The 17,883-nt window shown below is 34.3% G+C and overlaps 1 protein-coding gene across 2 annotated transcripts in view; it reads right to left on the bottom strand.

Moving 5' to 3' along the window:
• The window catches only part of LOC110029600, a 28,197-nt gene extending 12,002 nt beyond the window's left edge, over positions 1-16,195 (bottom strand). Inside the window, exons 1-7 of one of the 2 annotated variants that reach the window (XM_020731965.1) lie at positions 16,043-16,195; positions 15,035-15,675; positions 7,909-7,945; positions 7,333-7,698; positions 7,065-7,148; positions 2,643-2,696; positions 1,367-1,455 (exon numbers count right to left, since the gene is read on the bottom strand). In XM_020731965.1, coding sequence (XP_020587624.1) covers positions 1,367-1,455; positions 2,643-2,696; positions 7,065-7,148; positions 7,333-7,698; positions 7,909-7,945; positions 15,035-15,657 — 1,253 coding nt within the window. In that variant the 5' untranslated portion in view covers positions 15,658-15,675; positions 16,043-16,195. Of the gene's footprint in view, positions 1-1,366; positions 1,456-2,642; positions 2,697-7,064; positions 7,149-7,332; positions 7,946-15,034; positions 15,676-16,042 lie in introns of both variants that reach the window. The other variant, XM_020731958.1, reaches the window with a different exon arrangement.
• Between the last annotated feature and the right edge of the window lie 1,688 nt (positions 16,196-17,883).

Genomic DNA, 17,883 nt, shown 5'->3' with positions numbered 1-17,883 from the left:
ACTAAAAATACTAAATTTAACCATAAAAGCCCAAAAAAAACCTCATGAAAAGCTTTCTTCCACCAATTTCTATCCGCTGAAGACATAAATTTAACGATATGATCAAACTGTTTCAAACTTGTTGACTTGAGGGACTGAATTAAACACCTAATAAACTTTTGTGACATGAAAACGCTTACAAGTCTAGGGACCAATTTAATCATAATAGCCTCAAAATACACCATTATTCCTCAATAGGAACCAAAATATTCTTGCGGAACTTGATTATACATTTTCAAGGTCAACAAAATTTATGTGTTAAATATTTCTTTTGCTCTCATTCTTTTTTTCCATTAATTGCCTTATAGAAAAAATGGTATCCATAATGGATCATTCCAACACAAAATCAAGTTTATTCTTAAAAATCTATGTGAGTTTTCTAAGTCCTAATTTCACTACCCTTTCACACTATATCATTGCATGATTCAAAAGTTGGATTTAATTGTAATTACCAAAATCTTAAACAACATTATTTTCTTTAGTATTGACATAAAAATACTTTTTGTCTTATCATTTGCCATCCTCTTCGCCTCCAAACTTCCCCAATATCACCCATAACTCTCCAAATATTAAAAAATCTCATCTAGACCCAAAGCATTATCTTTATGCATCTTCATAATAGGTAATTTTAATTCACCTTTTTTTAGAAATCCATAATAACTCCCATTATTCTATTCACAATGCTCTTCATAAAAATTTTTTCTGAACACTCACTGATGATTTCTCAAATTTACATTATCAACTTTCTTTTGACTTTGGAAAATCAGAGCAAAATAACCTGAACCTAGCTTATCTACTTTACTCACTACCCTTTGCAAGACTTCCAGCTCTTCTACAACCATTGCAAGACTTCTACCTCTCTTAACCCACCAAATCCCAACAATCTATTTCCAGACAAATGTAAAAAAAATAAACCACCAAATGGTAGCTGCAATGAAGCAGCGCGAACAACGTCCGTGTCAGGTTGTTTCTAAAGAAAATCAGAGCAAAATAACCTGAACCTAGCTTATCTACTTTACTCACTACCGTTTACAAGAATTCCAGCTCCTCTACAACCATTGCAAGACTTCTACCTCTCTTAACCCACCAAATTCCCAACAATCTATTTTCAGACAAATTTAGAAAAAATAAACCACCAAATGGTAGCTGCAATGAAGCAGCGCGAACAACGTCCGTGTCAGGTTGTTTCTAAAGAAAATCAGAGCAAAATAAAGATTCAGAGACATTTCAATGTAGGAAATTAGGATACATGGATTAATGTCTTTCATAACTTCATTGTGATAAACCACGGAAAAAAATGAGGTAATGCAAATGAGAATTTGCTTACTCATTGAAAGAATCATTAGATGTAATATCATCATACTCAAGCATGTTGTTTTCCAGTGCATCTTCCATTGCCTCCAAAAAATCTAGTCTCTGCATTTTAGAAATGGTAAGCACATTATGTTGATAAATGAGAAAAACCACGGACATTTGATATTAATTCTTGCATTTTTCTTTTAGTAAGAGCTTAAACAAATTACCCAATCATGAAAATATAAATCATATACTGCATATGCTTTTCACAACAAGTTAAGCCCAGCTTCTGACATAACCATTGCCCAAAACCTTCTCCTAGAAGATATGGTAGGGGCATAAAAAGCACCATCTCTAAGTTTGAAAAAATTACAAATATGAAAATAATATAAGTATAGAACAAAAACTAATTAATCAAAAATTTTAAGCAAATAATTAGTGAGATTAACTAATCCAGAAAAACCATTACCCGCCAGCACCACCACCACCAACCGCGCTTGACGTTAATTTCATTTTTCTTTAAACTAAATAAAAAAATATAAACTACCGCATTTATTTTACACCGAATCAAACAACCCCAATGAATTTCAAATACTCTACATTTCAATTACACTACATTCTACACTGCATTCTTTTTTCAGCAAAATAAATAACCCCTTAGTGAGTATTTGTCAAAAACATCCCCTTCACTGACTCTTCTACATCAATGATAAAGACAATATAGAATGCAAATCTAGAATAATATTTCAAAAAATGATATATTGGAACTTTTGGCAAGTTTATTAAGTGTTTTCTCACAAGCAATGCCTGTGCATGTCTAAAAGCAAATGCAAATAAAAGATAGTACAGTGAAATTTGGCAGGAGATCCATTCATCCGGTATCCTAGGGGGCAATGATTTTAAATTAGTACAATTTGGTAACCGGGTGCTGAATTTAAGCTTTTTAAACGGACTATGAAGTTAGCTCAAAATGAGGATTTATCAGTTTGCACAGGCCAAGTGATTTTCAGTCAAAACTTCCTCAAGTTTCATGCACCTGTTCATTTGTATTTAATTGATGAATGTGGAATATAGTGCTGCCTTTTTTTCAGTTAGAAAGTTTTTTGTCATTTAAAGTGGTTGCCGATGTATTATTACAATTAACGCCCACATAATATCAGTAAAATAACAATACTGCCAATTACAAACCAAACTATCTTCTTTTTTAAGAAAATCATGGCATAATGTTTCTATATGTATGCTTTAAAATGATCAATCAAGTAGAATTGAAAAAATAAAACTGCATTAGAAGTATTAAAAATCAGTACCGTCTCTAGATCCACTTCACTATTGAAGTTACTACTAATTTCACCAAATATCACCTGCAAATATAACATATTTCAGACAATTATACAAAAGGAAAAGAGTTAAAAGCAAACGTAAGATATTCAAAATTTCTAAAATGCATTGTAACATGATTGATTGTACACAATGATGGTGGTTGGTTATGCGAATACAAATGTACAACTTAAGTGCCCCTCTAAAAAAAATTAACAAGTACACTAGACAAATAATATTATGCATACATACATATCATTCACTTTAAAATTCAACCTAAGAAGTTTGATCATACATCAAACATGCAAAACTAACACCATGAAGGACACTCTCTAGATAGTAAGAAAAATGATTCATTAATTTCTATGAATCAAATGAAAAAATTTTAGCAATGTAGAAAAATCAATCTAGAAAATTTTCAATGGATTTAATTTAAGAAAAAATAGGTAGAAGTGGAACTTTAGTGATGGCTTTATAAACCAACATTTTTCAATAAGTTTAATCAACCATCAAAACTTCATAGAAAGTGATATGGTTGAATAATCATGTTGTTCTTAGATTGCAGATCAACATCAATAAACTTTATCAGCATAAAAAAAATGATTGTGAGGATTGAAGCCCCACTCATAATGCTCCTTATGTATAGCAACAGCAATAAGATAAGATGCCGCCTAAGTACAACTCTACATGAATTATTCTAGCTATATTAAACAGGGGATTTAAATATATACCTCTGCAAACACCTATATTTACATCTCACACCTAAAACTTTATATTTATAAATATAGCTATTAAATCCCTAATAATTTACCAAACATATCACCCTGATATTTCTCGTTCAAGACCACCACACTCTATTCAAACTCCATTGATGCACTCAACGTTAACAATACCGTGGTCATGCCCATTGACAAGCCGCTGCGGACCTACATCGATGCTAATGATTTGATGATTCTACAATCTAATCCGTCCACCAGCATCATTAAGAAGTATTTGCATCGGCAGCATCACAATGTTGGACATTCTCTTTCACATTGCTGGCAATGAGCCAGTCAAAGATGACATTGAAAGAGAAAAGAAGAAAACTCATCGACATGTTCTCGGCGACAGATCTACAGTTGTACTCTATTGCTCAATTCCAATCCATGTTAAAACTCGGTGTTGTAGAATTCAAAGAACGAGTTTCTGAAATCACAGCCGCAACTGCAGAAACTGTGGAAAAACAAAGTTAGAAGCTCATCACCTGTCATTATGAGGCCACACTTGGAGAAACGATTGCAGCATTAACCTCAAGACACATTTATCAAGTTTGGGTTGTAGACAAGCAAGAGATTCTGAGAGGCTTTGTTTCTTTAATTTACATATTGCCAGACATCAAGAACAAGGCATTGGCAACAGAAAGTGAGCTACAAGATGTGGCTGCTACTGAAGCTGATATTTGAATCTCTTATGGTAATTGAGCATCGAGTTGTTTTATACTTTTAAAATCGTCTTTTTGTCAAAATAAATAACACAGTCTCAGTTCATTTGTGCTATTCCTAGTAAAGCCTAAAGGTAGGAAGATGAATCAAGTCAAGCTATTTAGTTCTTAGAATGAATAATAGCTCTTTGATCTGAGACTGCTGCGGCATTAGACAGAGTTTGGATAGGGCGTGAATATGATGGACGTTGATGAAGAATACTCGGGTTCTATTTTTGGCCAATTACAAAAAAATTAATTGCCATATTAGTAAATATAAAGTTTTATGTGTGAAATATGTAATAATAGGTGTTTTAAGTGCCATGTATTTAAATCAAGCTATTAAATAACATGATAATAAAGTGCAATAATTTATAAAATTATATTTTTTATTTTAGCTCTGCATTGAACATGATAGTATTCAAATTACATGCATAAAAAATAAACAATCACCAAAAAATGATTAATGCATGAAATCATGCAATACTCAAATCATAAAGGCAGAGAGGAGTTTGAATCATCCCTTGGTCGGCAGTAGCAGCTTGCAAAAAAAAAAAAAACCCTGCCACAAAGATTTTTGATAAGTTGGAGGTCTCCATATTAAAGATGATGAACCCAAAAATTCAATCTTAGAATGAAAACAGTAACTATCAAAATTCAATCTATTAAAACTCTTCACAAAACACAAAACACAGAACACATTGAATATAAGAAAAAAGAAATCAATCTCTGATAATACACTAACCATTTAAATGTGCTTATTATGCACAAGGAAAAATATCATACAAAAAATATGCCATTATATTCGTGTCCTTGTATCATTCTAGATTTACAAACGCCCCGCTCCACAAGAAATTGGGTTAGAGAAATTGATACAGGATCATAAAATGTCAGGAGGATTCGTCACTATCCCATCTATAACTAGATGAGGTCCCTTTTGCCCAAAATTCAATATATAAGAAGGAAAAATTATTTAAAGCTTGAGGCGGTTGCTCTGAATGGTCTAAATGGCACATCTATGCTTTTAATAGGCAAACTATAATCTCATTTTCTTTGTACACGTGTCAGAAATAAAAGGCATTGCCAAAGCTAAATCCAATTTAAGCGTGCAAACTCAAGATAGGAATAAATGCAATATATGGTTGTTTATGTTCTAAGGAGAAATTGTCACACTCCAATTGACCCCTCAGATCAAACAGAGGTGTAGCAGATGAACACAACTTAGAGTCAGACTAAGCTCCCACCAATTCTCCACTCACTTGGTCATAGTTTGAGCATGTGAGGATGAGCATTAATGAAAATTGAGTCTGATTGAGTCATCCACCTCTGTTGCACCTTTGTTTGGCTCGAGAGGGTAAACTTTGGTGTGAGAGTATCACCAATAAGCTACCAACCATAGTGAGCCTAATCTGGTCCAAACTAAATGAGTGAAACAAAACATGCCAATATGCCATGTGTCATAGTTCTCAAGTCATATAAGCCATACTCGGTAAAACAACTTGGTCATGGCAATTTGACACCTAACATCGTGATACAAGACCAACATGTAAGTAACAAGGCTCATAACTATACTATCAAGTAAATGAGATAAATTTGGCTCAAACTTCAGGATATATCATAAACCAATCATCATTTTTTTTGTGCCAGACAAAATAAATATTGCCGCAGCCAAATCAAATTCAACGTTCATAAACGAGAAAACCTGAAATATTGCAAAACACAAAAAAATACTATTGAATTTTAATTTACAAAAAACTCATGTCATATCATATAACATTCACTATGAGACATGAAATTCATTCTGAGTAGGACAATAACAAATTAAGATGTGCCGAATCTAATGAATACTAACAATTGAAAAAAACAGGGAATCTACGACAATAGCACACAATCAACTTATAATACAAAAATATCAAAATAATTATAACTAACTATAGGACCTATATATTAAATAATGGAAATTAATGACTTTCAACAGATATCTATCAAGTAACATCATCATTTCATAACGTCCTGAGTTGCCTGTGAGTGGACTGAGATTAATTGAAAATTTTTTTCAAATGACCCTGATTTCAGATGGTTTTATCCCAGCAAGTAAAGTGCACAGTTAAGAAAGAGGAATTGAAATTTATTTTGTTTTGTGAAGAAAAAAAAATTCCAACAATTTTACTCTCCAATTGAGAGTAAAAAAAGTGAAAAGAAGAAGATGATAGAAACATTTTCCACCGTGAGAGGAAAACAACAAATGAGAAACAGCATTAAAAGAAGGTTTACAAGAGAAATAAACGGGTAATAAGGGGAAATATTGAAATAAAAACACATTATTTTCATTGATTTTACCATGCAGTCAGTAGCGCATGGGGCTAGGTTCGGAGAGTGGTTGATATATGCAGTGACTTCACAGAAGCGCAACTATTTATTTCAAAATAGTACAAAAGAGGAAGAATTGAAAAGCTTTTCTCACATTTGGTGACTCATGTTAAGGATGAGAAGCCATGAATAGAAATTAATCATCGAATTGAGTAGAATTTTTCTGAAATACAGATTACAATGATTAATTGTCAACTTATCATATGATGGACAAAACATTTATCAGCAAAAAACAATTCATATTTATATTAGAATGAACGGATGATAACAGTGAACATGTGGAGGTGTTTGAGATAGCAGTCAATGGAACAAGGGAATTTTACATACCTGCCACAGATTTCTTATGTGTTTATATATCTCACCTAAAATTTCATATTTACATACTTGCACTTTGGTGCTTTACAACTATGCATTGAAATGTGTATTTCACTTCTAAAAAGTGGTAATAGTGCTATTTTTTATGTGATATTAAAGATTTGAGTGCTATGTGTGCAAATATGAAAGTTTAGGTGTGAGATATGTAAATACAAAAGAATTGTGTGCTATGTATGTAAATGCTCAGAGATAAAAATGACCAACTTACAGAATTAGAATGATCCTTCCAAGGCATAGCAGCAGCTTTAGCATCCTCGTCCTGTTGCAATGACCATGCAATTGTTTCATCTACCTAGTAGAAGACAGAAGACCGGGATAATTAAATATGTGTCGATTACCATCTCAACAGAGGTAACAAAAGTAGGCAAAAAATATGGTACAAACAGAAATTAAGGTACTCATGTTTTTAATAAAAAAATTAAAGGAGTTCCTACCTCGAGATAACGTAAAAAAATTTCTTAAAATGTTGTCACTACCTTCTCCATGTTTATAAACCCCATAGTTTCACGATAAAACTGCTCTTGAAGTTTACGAGCAAAAGTTTCATCAGATTCAATTTGATTAGCACTGAAATTATCAGAAATGCTCAGTCGTCCATGAGAATTGCCGCAACTTGTAACTGGGAAATCTATTATAGTACCATGAAATCTATTTTTATCGCTCTTTTCGAGTTTCAAATTTGAAGTTCCAGAATGTAATTGGGAAATTGATGGTTGATTTAAAATTGAGCCTGAAGTTTCATCAGAATTGGAGAGTAATGAATTGCATTTCTTTTCTCCCTTTACATATTTTTTCCAACTGTGATTCCTTCTGCTTCCCACTGGGTCAGAAAATGCTTGATCGTGATCTTTCTCTTCAATACCAGATCCATGTCTCCAATCAGACAAGTAAGAAGAGGAATGGTTTTTTACATCATTTCTGGGACATGGAAGTGATAATTGATTCTTATTTAATTTTAAATCTTGAGTTTTCCGCCAAACCAAATTTTGGTAGGATTCAAAAGAATCTTGCTCTTTTGCGATGATCACCAAATCTTTCTCAAATAATGAAGCAGCCCTGTAAGGATGTAGAACTGAATTGATTTCGTGCCTAGAGGTCAACACATTCAAAGGTGAGTCAAATATGCTTAAATAAATTTCCCTTCACAAATAACATAAAAAAAAAAAAAAAAAACATGTCGCTAAGAAGTTAAATCAGACAAACAGCTTAGCAGTATCTATAACAAGTGAAAAAAAATCAATCAAACAATGTCTAGGGGTAAGACTATGTAGTATTTATAAAGAGAGAACAACATCTGAAATAGTGGTTCTCAACAATTTTGACATTGTCGTTAATGTCCCCGTTGAGATAGGATCAACTCAACCAAGGAGACAAGGCACAACCCATAAAGCATAAGAAACCAACAGCATTCCTTTATTTTAGTAGCTTCTATGTCGACAAGCTAATGCTCAGTATTGTCATTATCCTAGTTTCATAGCGGACCCATGTTACCTCAAAATTGGTTCTTTTATGAAAATATAATTTTGATATTGTTGTTAATGTTCCCGCTGAGATAGGATCAAATAAACTAAGGAAACAAAACACAGCCCATAAAGCATAAGAAAACTAACAGCAATCCTTCATTTTAGCAGCTTCTCTGTTGACAAGCTAATGCTCCTTATTGTCATTATCCTTGGGGCGGACCCGTGTTACCTCAAAACTTTTATTCTTTTATGAAAATATAAACTTTTAGGTGTTTGCCCCCCCTCAATTTATGGTTTTACCCTATCCTCGTTAAAAATAAAGCCAAATTAGAAACAATTTATGGTTTTACCCTATCCTCGTTAAAAATAAAAAATAAATAAAAAATCCAAATTAGAAATATAAAGCCAAATTAGAAACGTGTCTATTATTATCCTAAATTTTTTCATCATTATCTACTTATATTTGTCTTTTTTAAATTAATAGGATTATCTAAATAAGTTATTTGTATTATATATATATATACATATATATATATATATATATATATAAAACAAAGAAACAGAAATTAAAATTCACCATTAATTCTCACAAAATTTCTTATTTTTCAATAGTCACCGACATCAAAATGTGGCTTGAATCTATAATTTTAAGGAAACAACTTTATTCAATCATAGACCATGGTTCTTCTCACCTTATTCCCAAGATTATGCAGTAGTTTCAAGGTTACAGCTACTTAATTTATTAGATAATGGCATATAATTTTGCCCATCCTACAAAAATGGAGTTCAACCCCTGATTAGCTTGATGCACAGAAGGACCTTCCAGGGATGAACATGGATCATACAGCCAGCCTAGACCATGACTCATCAAGGAGACCTAATAGGATTTCTTTCAGAACTTCAAAGTGCTCCGGAAAGCCAATGATAGTTAGAACCGGAGAACCAAATCCGACCTGAGGTTATGTCACCCCTAATTTTATACCACTTCATCCTGAAGTTATAAATGACACCTCCATCCCCTCATCATTGTTGTTACAACATTATCCATCTAAGCTCAAGCCACAATGTCTATAAATCATTAGCGGTAATCTCATCGGTACCTTTAATGACCCATGACAATGACCCATGATTAGGGAAGAAAATTGTCACATCCTAGCATCTGTTTGGGGGTTTTCCCATAGATTGTGTAGCCACCATCGAAGGTCATAATCACCGAGGTCACAATCAACATCAAAATTGCCCTTAAGGTATGTCAAAACTAAACCTGATGTTTGTTAAACGTAACTGATGCTGAAGTTAACCCAAATCATATTAGGAAAAATAAATATTATTACTGGAAGCAAATAGGTGATTACAATCAAACACACATGAAAAAGAAAATATAACACATACCACATGTAAACTCATGCTAGGGCGGATGATAGTAGAGGGTCTGGTGAGATGGCAACAAGGAAAGAAAGGAGTTTACGGGCCATGGATGAGGAGCAGCAGCAATTATGGGTGGCCAGAACAGCGGGGCAGCAAGGGGTGGCAGCCCAAATAGCAGCATTTGGCTGTTTGGGGAGGTTGGACAGCAGTAAAACAGCAAGGGGTAGGCATTGCAACAATGGCAGCAAGCTGGAATGAGGAGAAACAGCTGGTCTGGTGGTTGGAACAGCAGAGCCGGACAGCCATTTTAGGGAGCAAGTTGGAATGATGGTGGCAGCGGTGGTAAAAGTGTGTGACTGCTGGACAGCCAAATGACGGTTGAACCAAGGCTGCGGCAACGAGAAGGATGGCTAGATGGCAAGGAACTGCAGGAAGACAGCAACGAGACTGTTGTCGAAGCAGTTGCAGCAAGGAAGAAGGCGTGGTAGCAAGGCGTGAGGGGTGCGGTAAGGGGTAGGGAAGATAATCACCACCTGGAAACCAACATACAGTCAAAGACCCACTTGGAACCCTAGGATACAACACTCGAAGGAAGAAGAAAGGCTGGCGGCTGCCTCAATACAAAATACAAAAAAAAACTGACTTGCAATTCCTAATACAGCATAAAAATGGAAAACGAAATTATTTAGGCCCTTCTCCCACGATAGTCATGCGCACGGTATTGTAGTAGCTACAGTTTCATGGGAATTTAGGAAGGTCAACTCATGCATTAATCTACCAGGATTTATGAAACTTTGACCTCATCCTTCGAAGCTTTTGTCTCCTCATTGTATGGTGTCAAGTCGGCCATGTTGAAGGTGACAAAAACGCTGTACTCTCTCGGTAAGTCAGTCATGTTAGCGTTAGCATTCAAAAGCATATCTTGATAGAATAGATATCCATCATGTTTTGGCACAATCATAAATAAAATTGTACGTGGATAGATATCCTCACGAACCAAGTCAAGCCATCAAATCTGAAATTGGCTTCTTCTGGTCTTCGTACTCATCCGAGAGTATATGATAAACCTGTATGTAAGGAGGAATCAATCCTGGGACAAAATTTATGGCAAGCTAGACCACACTGAAATATAGGCACCTAGAAGAGGCCTCTTATCCTTCTTCACTGAAAGAAGAATTGGAGAATTTTTTTTCCCCATAAAGCACCAAAGACAAATTTCAAAGCTGTAGTTCATCCCTCCTATCTGAACATTTGATGGTTGATACACTGTTGAATAGAATCCAAATCTAAATAACTCCTTATAATCTTCCACGTGTGACACGAAATGGCCTCATTCATGGCAAGATGGGCCTCCCTCGGTAGGAGCAACTCAGGAAAGAGTCTATAAATCTGAATTTCTCTTATCAAGGGTTGTCATGCCTCTAATGTGGGTTCCTTGAACTCAATACTGTCTTATACAATCATTGTTAATTTGGTTGGAGTCTCTCTCATAGGCTTAAGTAGAACTATGTTTATTTCTACCTCATCAGTTGGAAGCTAGTACTCCATTTGTTTCTTCATCTTCTTTAGCGTCTACTGTGTCATTACTCATTTCTTCACCAGCTCCCTGCTCAGTGAAATACATCATCCCCATAATTGTGCAAATCTGCTTCAATATGCTCAAATCTATGACACTTGATACACTTCCTGGCTAGGATTGATTTGGGAATGCAAATCAGAGTCCTTTGTTCTCCACTCTGTACTTGTCTCTTTAGGTGAGGTCAGCTTGGATGTTCCATTGGGTAACTTTGGCTATAATATATTGGAGTTGAAACCTGCCAGTAAGATATGGAGGTCGCCTGACGATGTGGTCTCTCTGTCTTTAAAGCTGATGTCTGAACAACCGGTCTGTAATGAGCGGGTAGAAAATTGGCACTGCATCACCCTTTTCATCTTGGACCAGGTAGTAATTTTATTATTTACTTCTCACCGGCGTAAGTACTTCTGATTTTGCCACTAAAATAGCACACTCTTCTTTAGCTTGTTGGGAGCTAATTTCAATATTTCGTCGGTGGGACATCCTGAAACTCAAAGACATTCCAAGGTCCAGAGCCACTCTACGAATTTGTCTGGATCCATGTGGTCGTCGAAATATGACAAATCCACATTTACTTCAAAATTCTGACTTCTCAGATATGTCAAGTCACATCTTCGAGGTAGAGGTTATCCATCCCTGGAATCCACATGACGGAAAAGGTTCACTCCATTTCTTCGATCTAACAAGTCACCGTTGTGGGGTAATGTAGGGTGAGAGAAATTTTAAGCGACAATAGGGTTGAGTATTAGTGGACGCTAGAAACCCCAGAATATGACTAGCGTTAATCAGACTCTGATACCAAATGATATCGAAGTTCACCCAAACCATATTAGAAAAAGCAAATATTATTACTAGAAGCAAATAGGTGGTTACAATCAAATAAGTTATAGTGGATATGTCTCTCTCGTGAGGATTTGACTCTACTTCTTCCTATGAACAAGTGCATCAACTGCTAAAGTTTATTTATGAACTGAAACAATCCCCACGGGCATGTTCGGCATGTTTACACAAGTTATAGTGGATCAGGGTTTCTCTCATGCCCAATCTAATCATAAACAGTTTTTTCGTCATTCATCTGGTAACTGTATTGCCATCCTCATCATCTACGTCAACGACATCATGCTCACAGGTAATGAATTGTTGGCCTTGGAATCTCTCAAAGGCATCCTTGTCGCGTCTTTTGAGATAAAAACTTGGGTTCTCTCCGCTATTTCTTAGGCATAGAAGTAGCTCAGTCCTCTTAGGGCATTAGCATTTTCCAACGCAAATATGTGATAGATTTACTGGCTGAGACTAATATATTTCTTTGCAAGCCAGTGGCTGTCTCGATGGACCCCAATGAGAGATTGGTGGAGGTTTTAGATATCGTTCCAATGAACAAAACACACTACCAACGCATCATGGGTAAGCATACCAGGCTCAGGTTTGTTATTCTCTCGTCACACATCTTACTCTGTTATAGTTTATACGGATGTTGATTGGGTCGATTTCATTGATAATCGACAATCTACCTCAAGCTATTGCTCCTTCGTGTGGGAAAGCCTTCTCACTTGGAAAAGTAAAAAAACAGTCTGTAGTTGCTTGTAACAGTGTTGAAATCGAGTTTCGAACTGTGTACTTGAGAGTGTGTGAAGCCCATTGCTTGAGCATCATGCTCCGCGAGTTACATAAGTCGATCACCGTTCCTTTACATCTTTTTGTGACAATAAAGCCGCCATTAAGATTCCTCATAATTCGAACCAACATGATCATACCAAGAATGTGGCGATTGACTATTACTTATCAAGGAGAAACTCAATTCTAAGGAGATTTGTGTTATGTTTGTATCATCCAATGGCGAACTGGCCGATATTTTTACAAAGAATCTTCCTCGACGTTGCTTAATGAATTCAAATTCAAATTGAACATGTTTGACATTGATGCTTCAACTTGAGGGGGAGTGTTAGAATTTATTTGTATTGATTTATTTCCTTTCTAATTATTTCCTATTTTATGTAAGAACTTTTTATTATTGACTTATTTCATTTCTGATTATTTCTGATTCTATGTATTTCCTATTTTATGTCTTTTCTTATATCTTTGGGTAATTATTAGGAATTAATTAATTGTAATCTTGAAGATATGGGTGTTATGTCTTTCCTATTTTAGAATTCATAACATGTATTTATACCCCTTTCCTATCATTAAAATTATCTTGCTCAATTCTCAAAACCTACAATCCATTTCAATAATAACAACTGATCATGTATTCTTTAATTATGAAGATTGTTGTGGCAATGTTGTGAAATTAAATGAAACATAATCTTCTTGCAAGTTCACTACTAGCATATATTGAAAACGATATTGTAATGAATTTTGATGTGGAATCTCTTATTGATATTTTCGATATAATAAAAACATGTCAAACACAATTTAAGATGTGCATTCATAATGATTATATTAAAAGTGACATTTTATGTTATAATTTATTCTTAGCTATTATTAATTTTATCTTATTTATTTATAAAAATTAAAATTTTAATTTTATTTTAATTAAATTAATTTTTATTTCGCCCCCACTCTATTGAAACTCTAATTCCGCCACTGGCTCCCAACTAAATCTTTTATGCGATAGAACCACTGTTAGCTATGTCTACAAATAGAGCTCCCATGTGAGTTTCATTCCACCAGCAAAGCTAGATGGCTTTTATAGGAATTAGCCAACTCCCCTCATTAGAATGATCCCGAAAATCCATAATCTCAGCAAAACCAAATCAAGACAATCAGTCAATTCACAGAAGCCACGCTCACGGTTAAAATTGGGTTCATACATGGTTAGTAACTGAATTATGTTGAAATCTTTGACTTCGCTCGGTTAAGGACCATGTCAGAATTTCAACCAAAACAAACGGAACTAAATCGAGTGCAAATAAAAGATTTAAATGCAGCAAACCAATACATAGGGGGGCAAATCAGGTTCACGAGTCAAATTTTGCTCTGACTCAAAATTAACCAACTTGAAACGGCTTGACCTAAAACCAATCCAATTATTAAACGGGTAAGAAGGTCCAACCTGAACTTGAACCTCCTTAAGCATGTTAACCCAAACCCAACACATACAACCCATTTTACATAAGGCATAAAATCTATTTGGGTCAAATTCAAGTAAAATTTGAGTCAATTTTAAGTCAATCTTGAGTCAATTTCGGGTTGACGGGTCAACTTCAGGATAGCATGTCAATTTTGGGTCAATTTCAGGTTCGCAAGTAGCTCGAAAACCACCCAAAAATTAGTCGGCTCCACCATAAACTCAGAATTTTCAATTCTAAGCCTGCGATGAACTGGCATGACAGGTCAATTTTTTACATCCGTACCCATATGTAATTGTCCATGTTATATACAACAAAATCTAAGAGATAATCCAAGCCAGCCTTATCAAATCAAGAACAGTGAAGGTTTTGATCCTCTAATTAGAATAGCCAAAACCTAGAAAGTACTGGTAAGATGTCAAGTTGAAAGAATGTCTTCTACTCTTTTGAAAGAACTGAAATAAAGTGTACAAGTTATAAATAAATATGTAAACCTTTTAATCAATGGGAAGCATAAGTAGCAATCCATTGACAATAATGTGCAGCAACTGTTATAAATCATGAAGTTCACATTTAAAAAATAAAAACAGCATCAGTTAAGGAATTTAAAACATCAAAAATCAACATCAATATCACAGTTACAATCACACCATTTTTTTAAAATCCATTATCAGTTAGACTAAACAGCGAGTTTTGCACCAACCTGTTGGATCGAATGGTAGGTTCGCCATGATGTATATCATTTGGAGAATCACCCTTCAAAATCTGTTTCCCTTTCATATTATCAGAATGTGAAGGGTTAGGGTTTAATTCATTGGATGGGAATCCTTGCAGATCACTGAAACAAAAAGTCCCATTCTGTTTCATTCTGGAGTTCAAACCAGAATCAAAGCAAGAATAAAATTCTTTATTCTTATTTGAAGAACTTGAGATCTCATCAGGCTTCCTCATTATTGATCGATTGGATGAAGATGACCTCGGAACAGGAAAGTTCTGCCTATGGTTGCCCTTGCTCTCAACTTCTTTCCCTCTGAACCTCTTATCACTTCGTTGAAAGGGGAAGGGGCTTCCCACGTCTGGATAAAGTAAAACTTCATTCCTTCCATTCTCATTTCCTACTCTTTTCTGAGCAGAGATTGCACAACCTTTTTCAAGAGAATTTGACGAACTCATTGGTTTCCATGGCCGCATTCTTGGGTCTGCTGATGAAATGTCGATCACTTCCGTTAAATCATCTTCCCTTGCCGAAGGCTCAACTGAATCACTACCCGTAGAACTTTTCTTAGTCCTTTTAGGTTTTTTCAAAGCATCAGAAACAAAATCCATGTCCACAGCGCTGATATTCTGCATGAGTGAACCAAAACAAATTATCAGAAGCGTCACAAACCCAACATGAAGATAAAACATCCACAAGAAAAACATTTTTCATCATCATAGACGCTAAAAACTTCAAACTCTCAAGAACTGCGTCACATTACTCCCACAATTACCGAAATATTACATCATTTCAAACACTAAAACAAGACGACTTCATTCAAAAATGATAAAGATTAAGTAGCTGTTTGGTAGCCGGGCAAACGGCAAATTCCATCTCCGTAAATCCTGAGATTTGGTAAATACTAAAATGACGCCGATTCGCCTTAAATCCGGGATTGAGTAAATCCCGTGAATCGGAGTATTTAGTAAATCCGGGACGAGCGAAGAGGCTTACCTTCCACAATGGTTAGGATGAGAAAGATGGGAAGCCGCGATCCCGCCGTTGCCTTCCCAGGTAGCTCTAATGGCTACTGTACATGAAGGCGATGGTATTGAGCAAAACCGGGAGGGGAGGGAGATGAGCCAGGGTTTGGGCGGACATGGGAAGTTTGAGCGAAGCCGTCGAGGGGAAGTGATTAAATACTTGATTAATTTAATTAACTCATAATTAATAATTAATTTATATATTATTAAATTAATTACAATTACATAAATTTATATGTAATTATTTAATGGTTAAGTGATGAATAAAATTTTAAATTATTTAATATAATGTTAAGTACTCTTAATTTATATCATTGGTTAATATTAAATTATTGTTTAACATGTAGTTAAAAGTTTTAAATTATTAATGACAATGTCTTTTTTATGTATTTTGAGAAACACGTTTGTATTTTTTTATTTAATATTTATTTTTTATGTTTACTCTCATAAATCTTGTTAAATCTTTTTAAAACGGTCAAACAGTTAATCAGTATTTATCGAGATTTACTAGCATGTCAAATCATAAGGTAGTCATTTGCATTATTTTTATATGCTTGATGTAGGAATGGGAAATTAAGGTTGGCTTATACTTTTATGTTAAGCATAAGTTTATCTAAATATTCCATCTTGTCTTTAGACATGTATGATTGTATATGATTGTATGAACAAAAATGAGCTTGATGCGGGAATGCGTTACCGATCAAGGCCATGGCTTGATGATAGAAAATATACGTAGAAAAATAAATATTAAGGTAAATGAGAAATAGATATGAATACCAATTGAAAGAAATAAAAAAGGTGAAAGCACCAGATTGATAATGTGTGATTTCATTTATGCTTCTTGAAGCTTTACAATTAGAATCAATGGGCTTTAAATCCATGTCAAACTATTTTATTTCACAATCAATATGGTTCTGATCTTCTATTGCATTTTCCTTATCGCTTGAGGTTTTTGATCTTGGTTTCAAAGTCTATGATTTCTTCTCTTCTTGTTTGCATGTTGATTTCTCTTTTTTTCTAGACAGAATATAAATTTTTTTGTTTAATCGTGTGGTTGATGAATTTGTAGTTGTGGTGGATGTAGTTTAGCATATATGATCAATTTGATTTGCTAAATTCAATTAGTGGTTTCATTACATTGCTTTGGTCAAGGAATTATTAATGAAGCTTTTCATTAATGTTTTGAGACTGAATATTATCTCATAAAGTTTGAATGAGCATATCATTAAAAAAGACATCCATTAAATAGTTGATTATTTTCATGTTATCATTTAATTGTATTGTAATCGACAATTTTTGCAACTTGCTCTATGGTAGCTAGTTAAATGAAAATTGGTTCACATTGATGTATTTTAAAATACAACTTCATTATTGGAACAGATTATATCTCCAACTTCATAAATCTCCAATTATATCTCTCTTGTCACACCAAGAAGAATTATTTTGTTATCTATTTACATCTTTGTTCCTCATGTTATCTTTTTTACTTATGAATACATTTGCTCAAGTTAACATTTTTTGTATGTAGAACTTGTGCAATCCAATATTAGAAATGAATGCAATGAACGTTCAAAATAAGTGTTTAATATCATATTCAAATATGGAGGGTATTTGATGTATGTTAAGAATCAATCTAGAAGAAAATATGACGGTGGTAAACAAAAAACGATAAAGATACAAAAATATATTTTGAGCTTATTGGTGCTTGAAGAGAATATTGAAGAAATTTTTTTGTGGCTTAGAGACCATGGATATGAGCTAAATTATCATAAATGTAGAACATCACCAAATGATTATATATATATATATATA

This window comes from Phalaenopsis equestris, unplaced genomic scaffold (assembly GCF_001263595.1).
Source record: "Phalaenopsis equestris unplaced genomic scaffold, ASM126359v1 Scaffold000002, whole genome shotgun sequence".
In the NCBI taxonomy this organism is placed as follows: Eukaryota; Viridiplantae; Streptophyta; class Magnoliopsida; order Asparagales; family Orchidaceae; genus Phalaenopsis; species Phalaenopsis equestris.
This window is presented reverse-complemented; position numbering and strand designations above follow the sequence as displayed.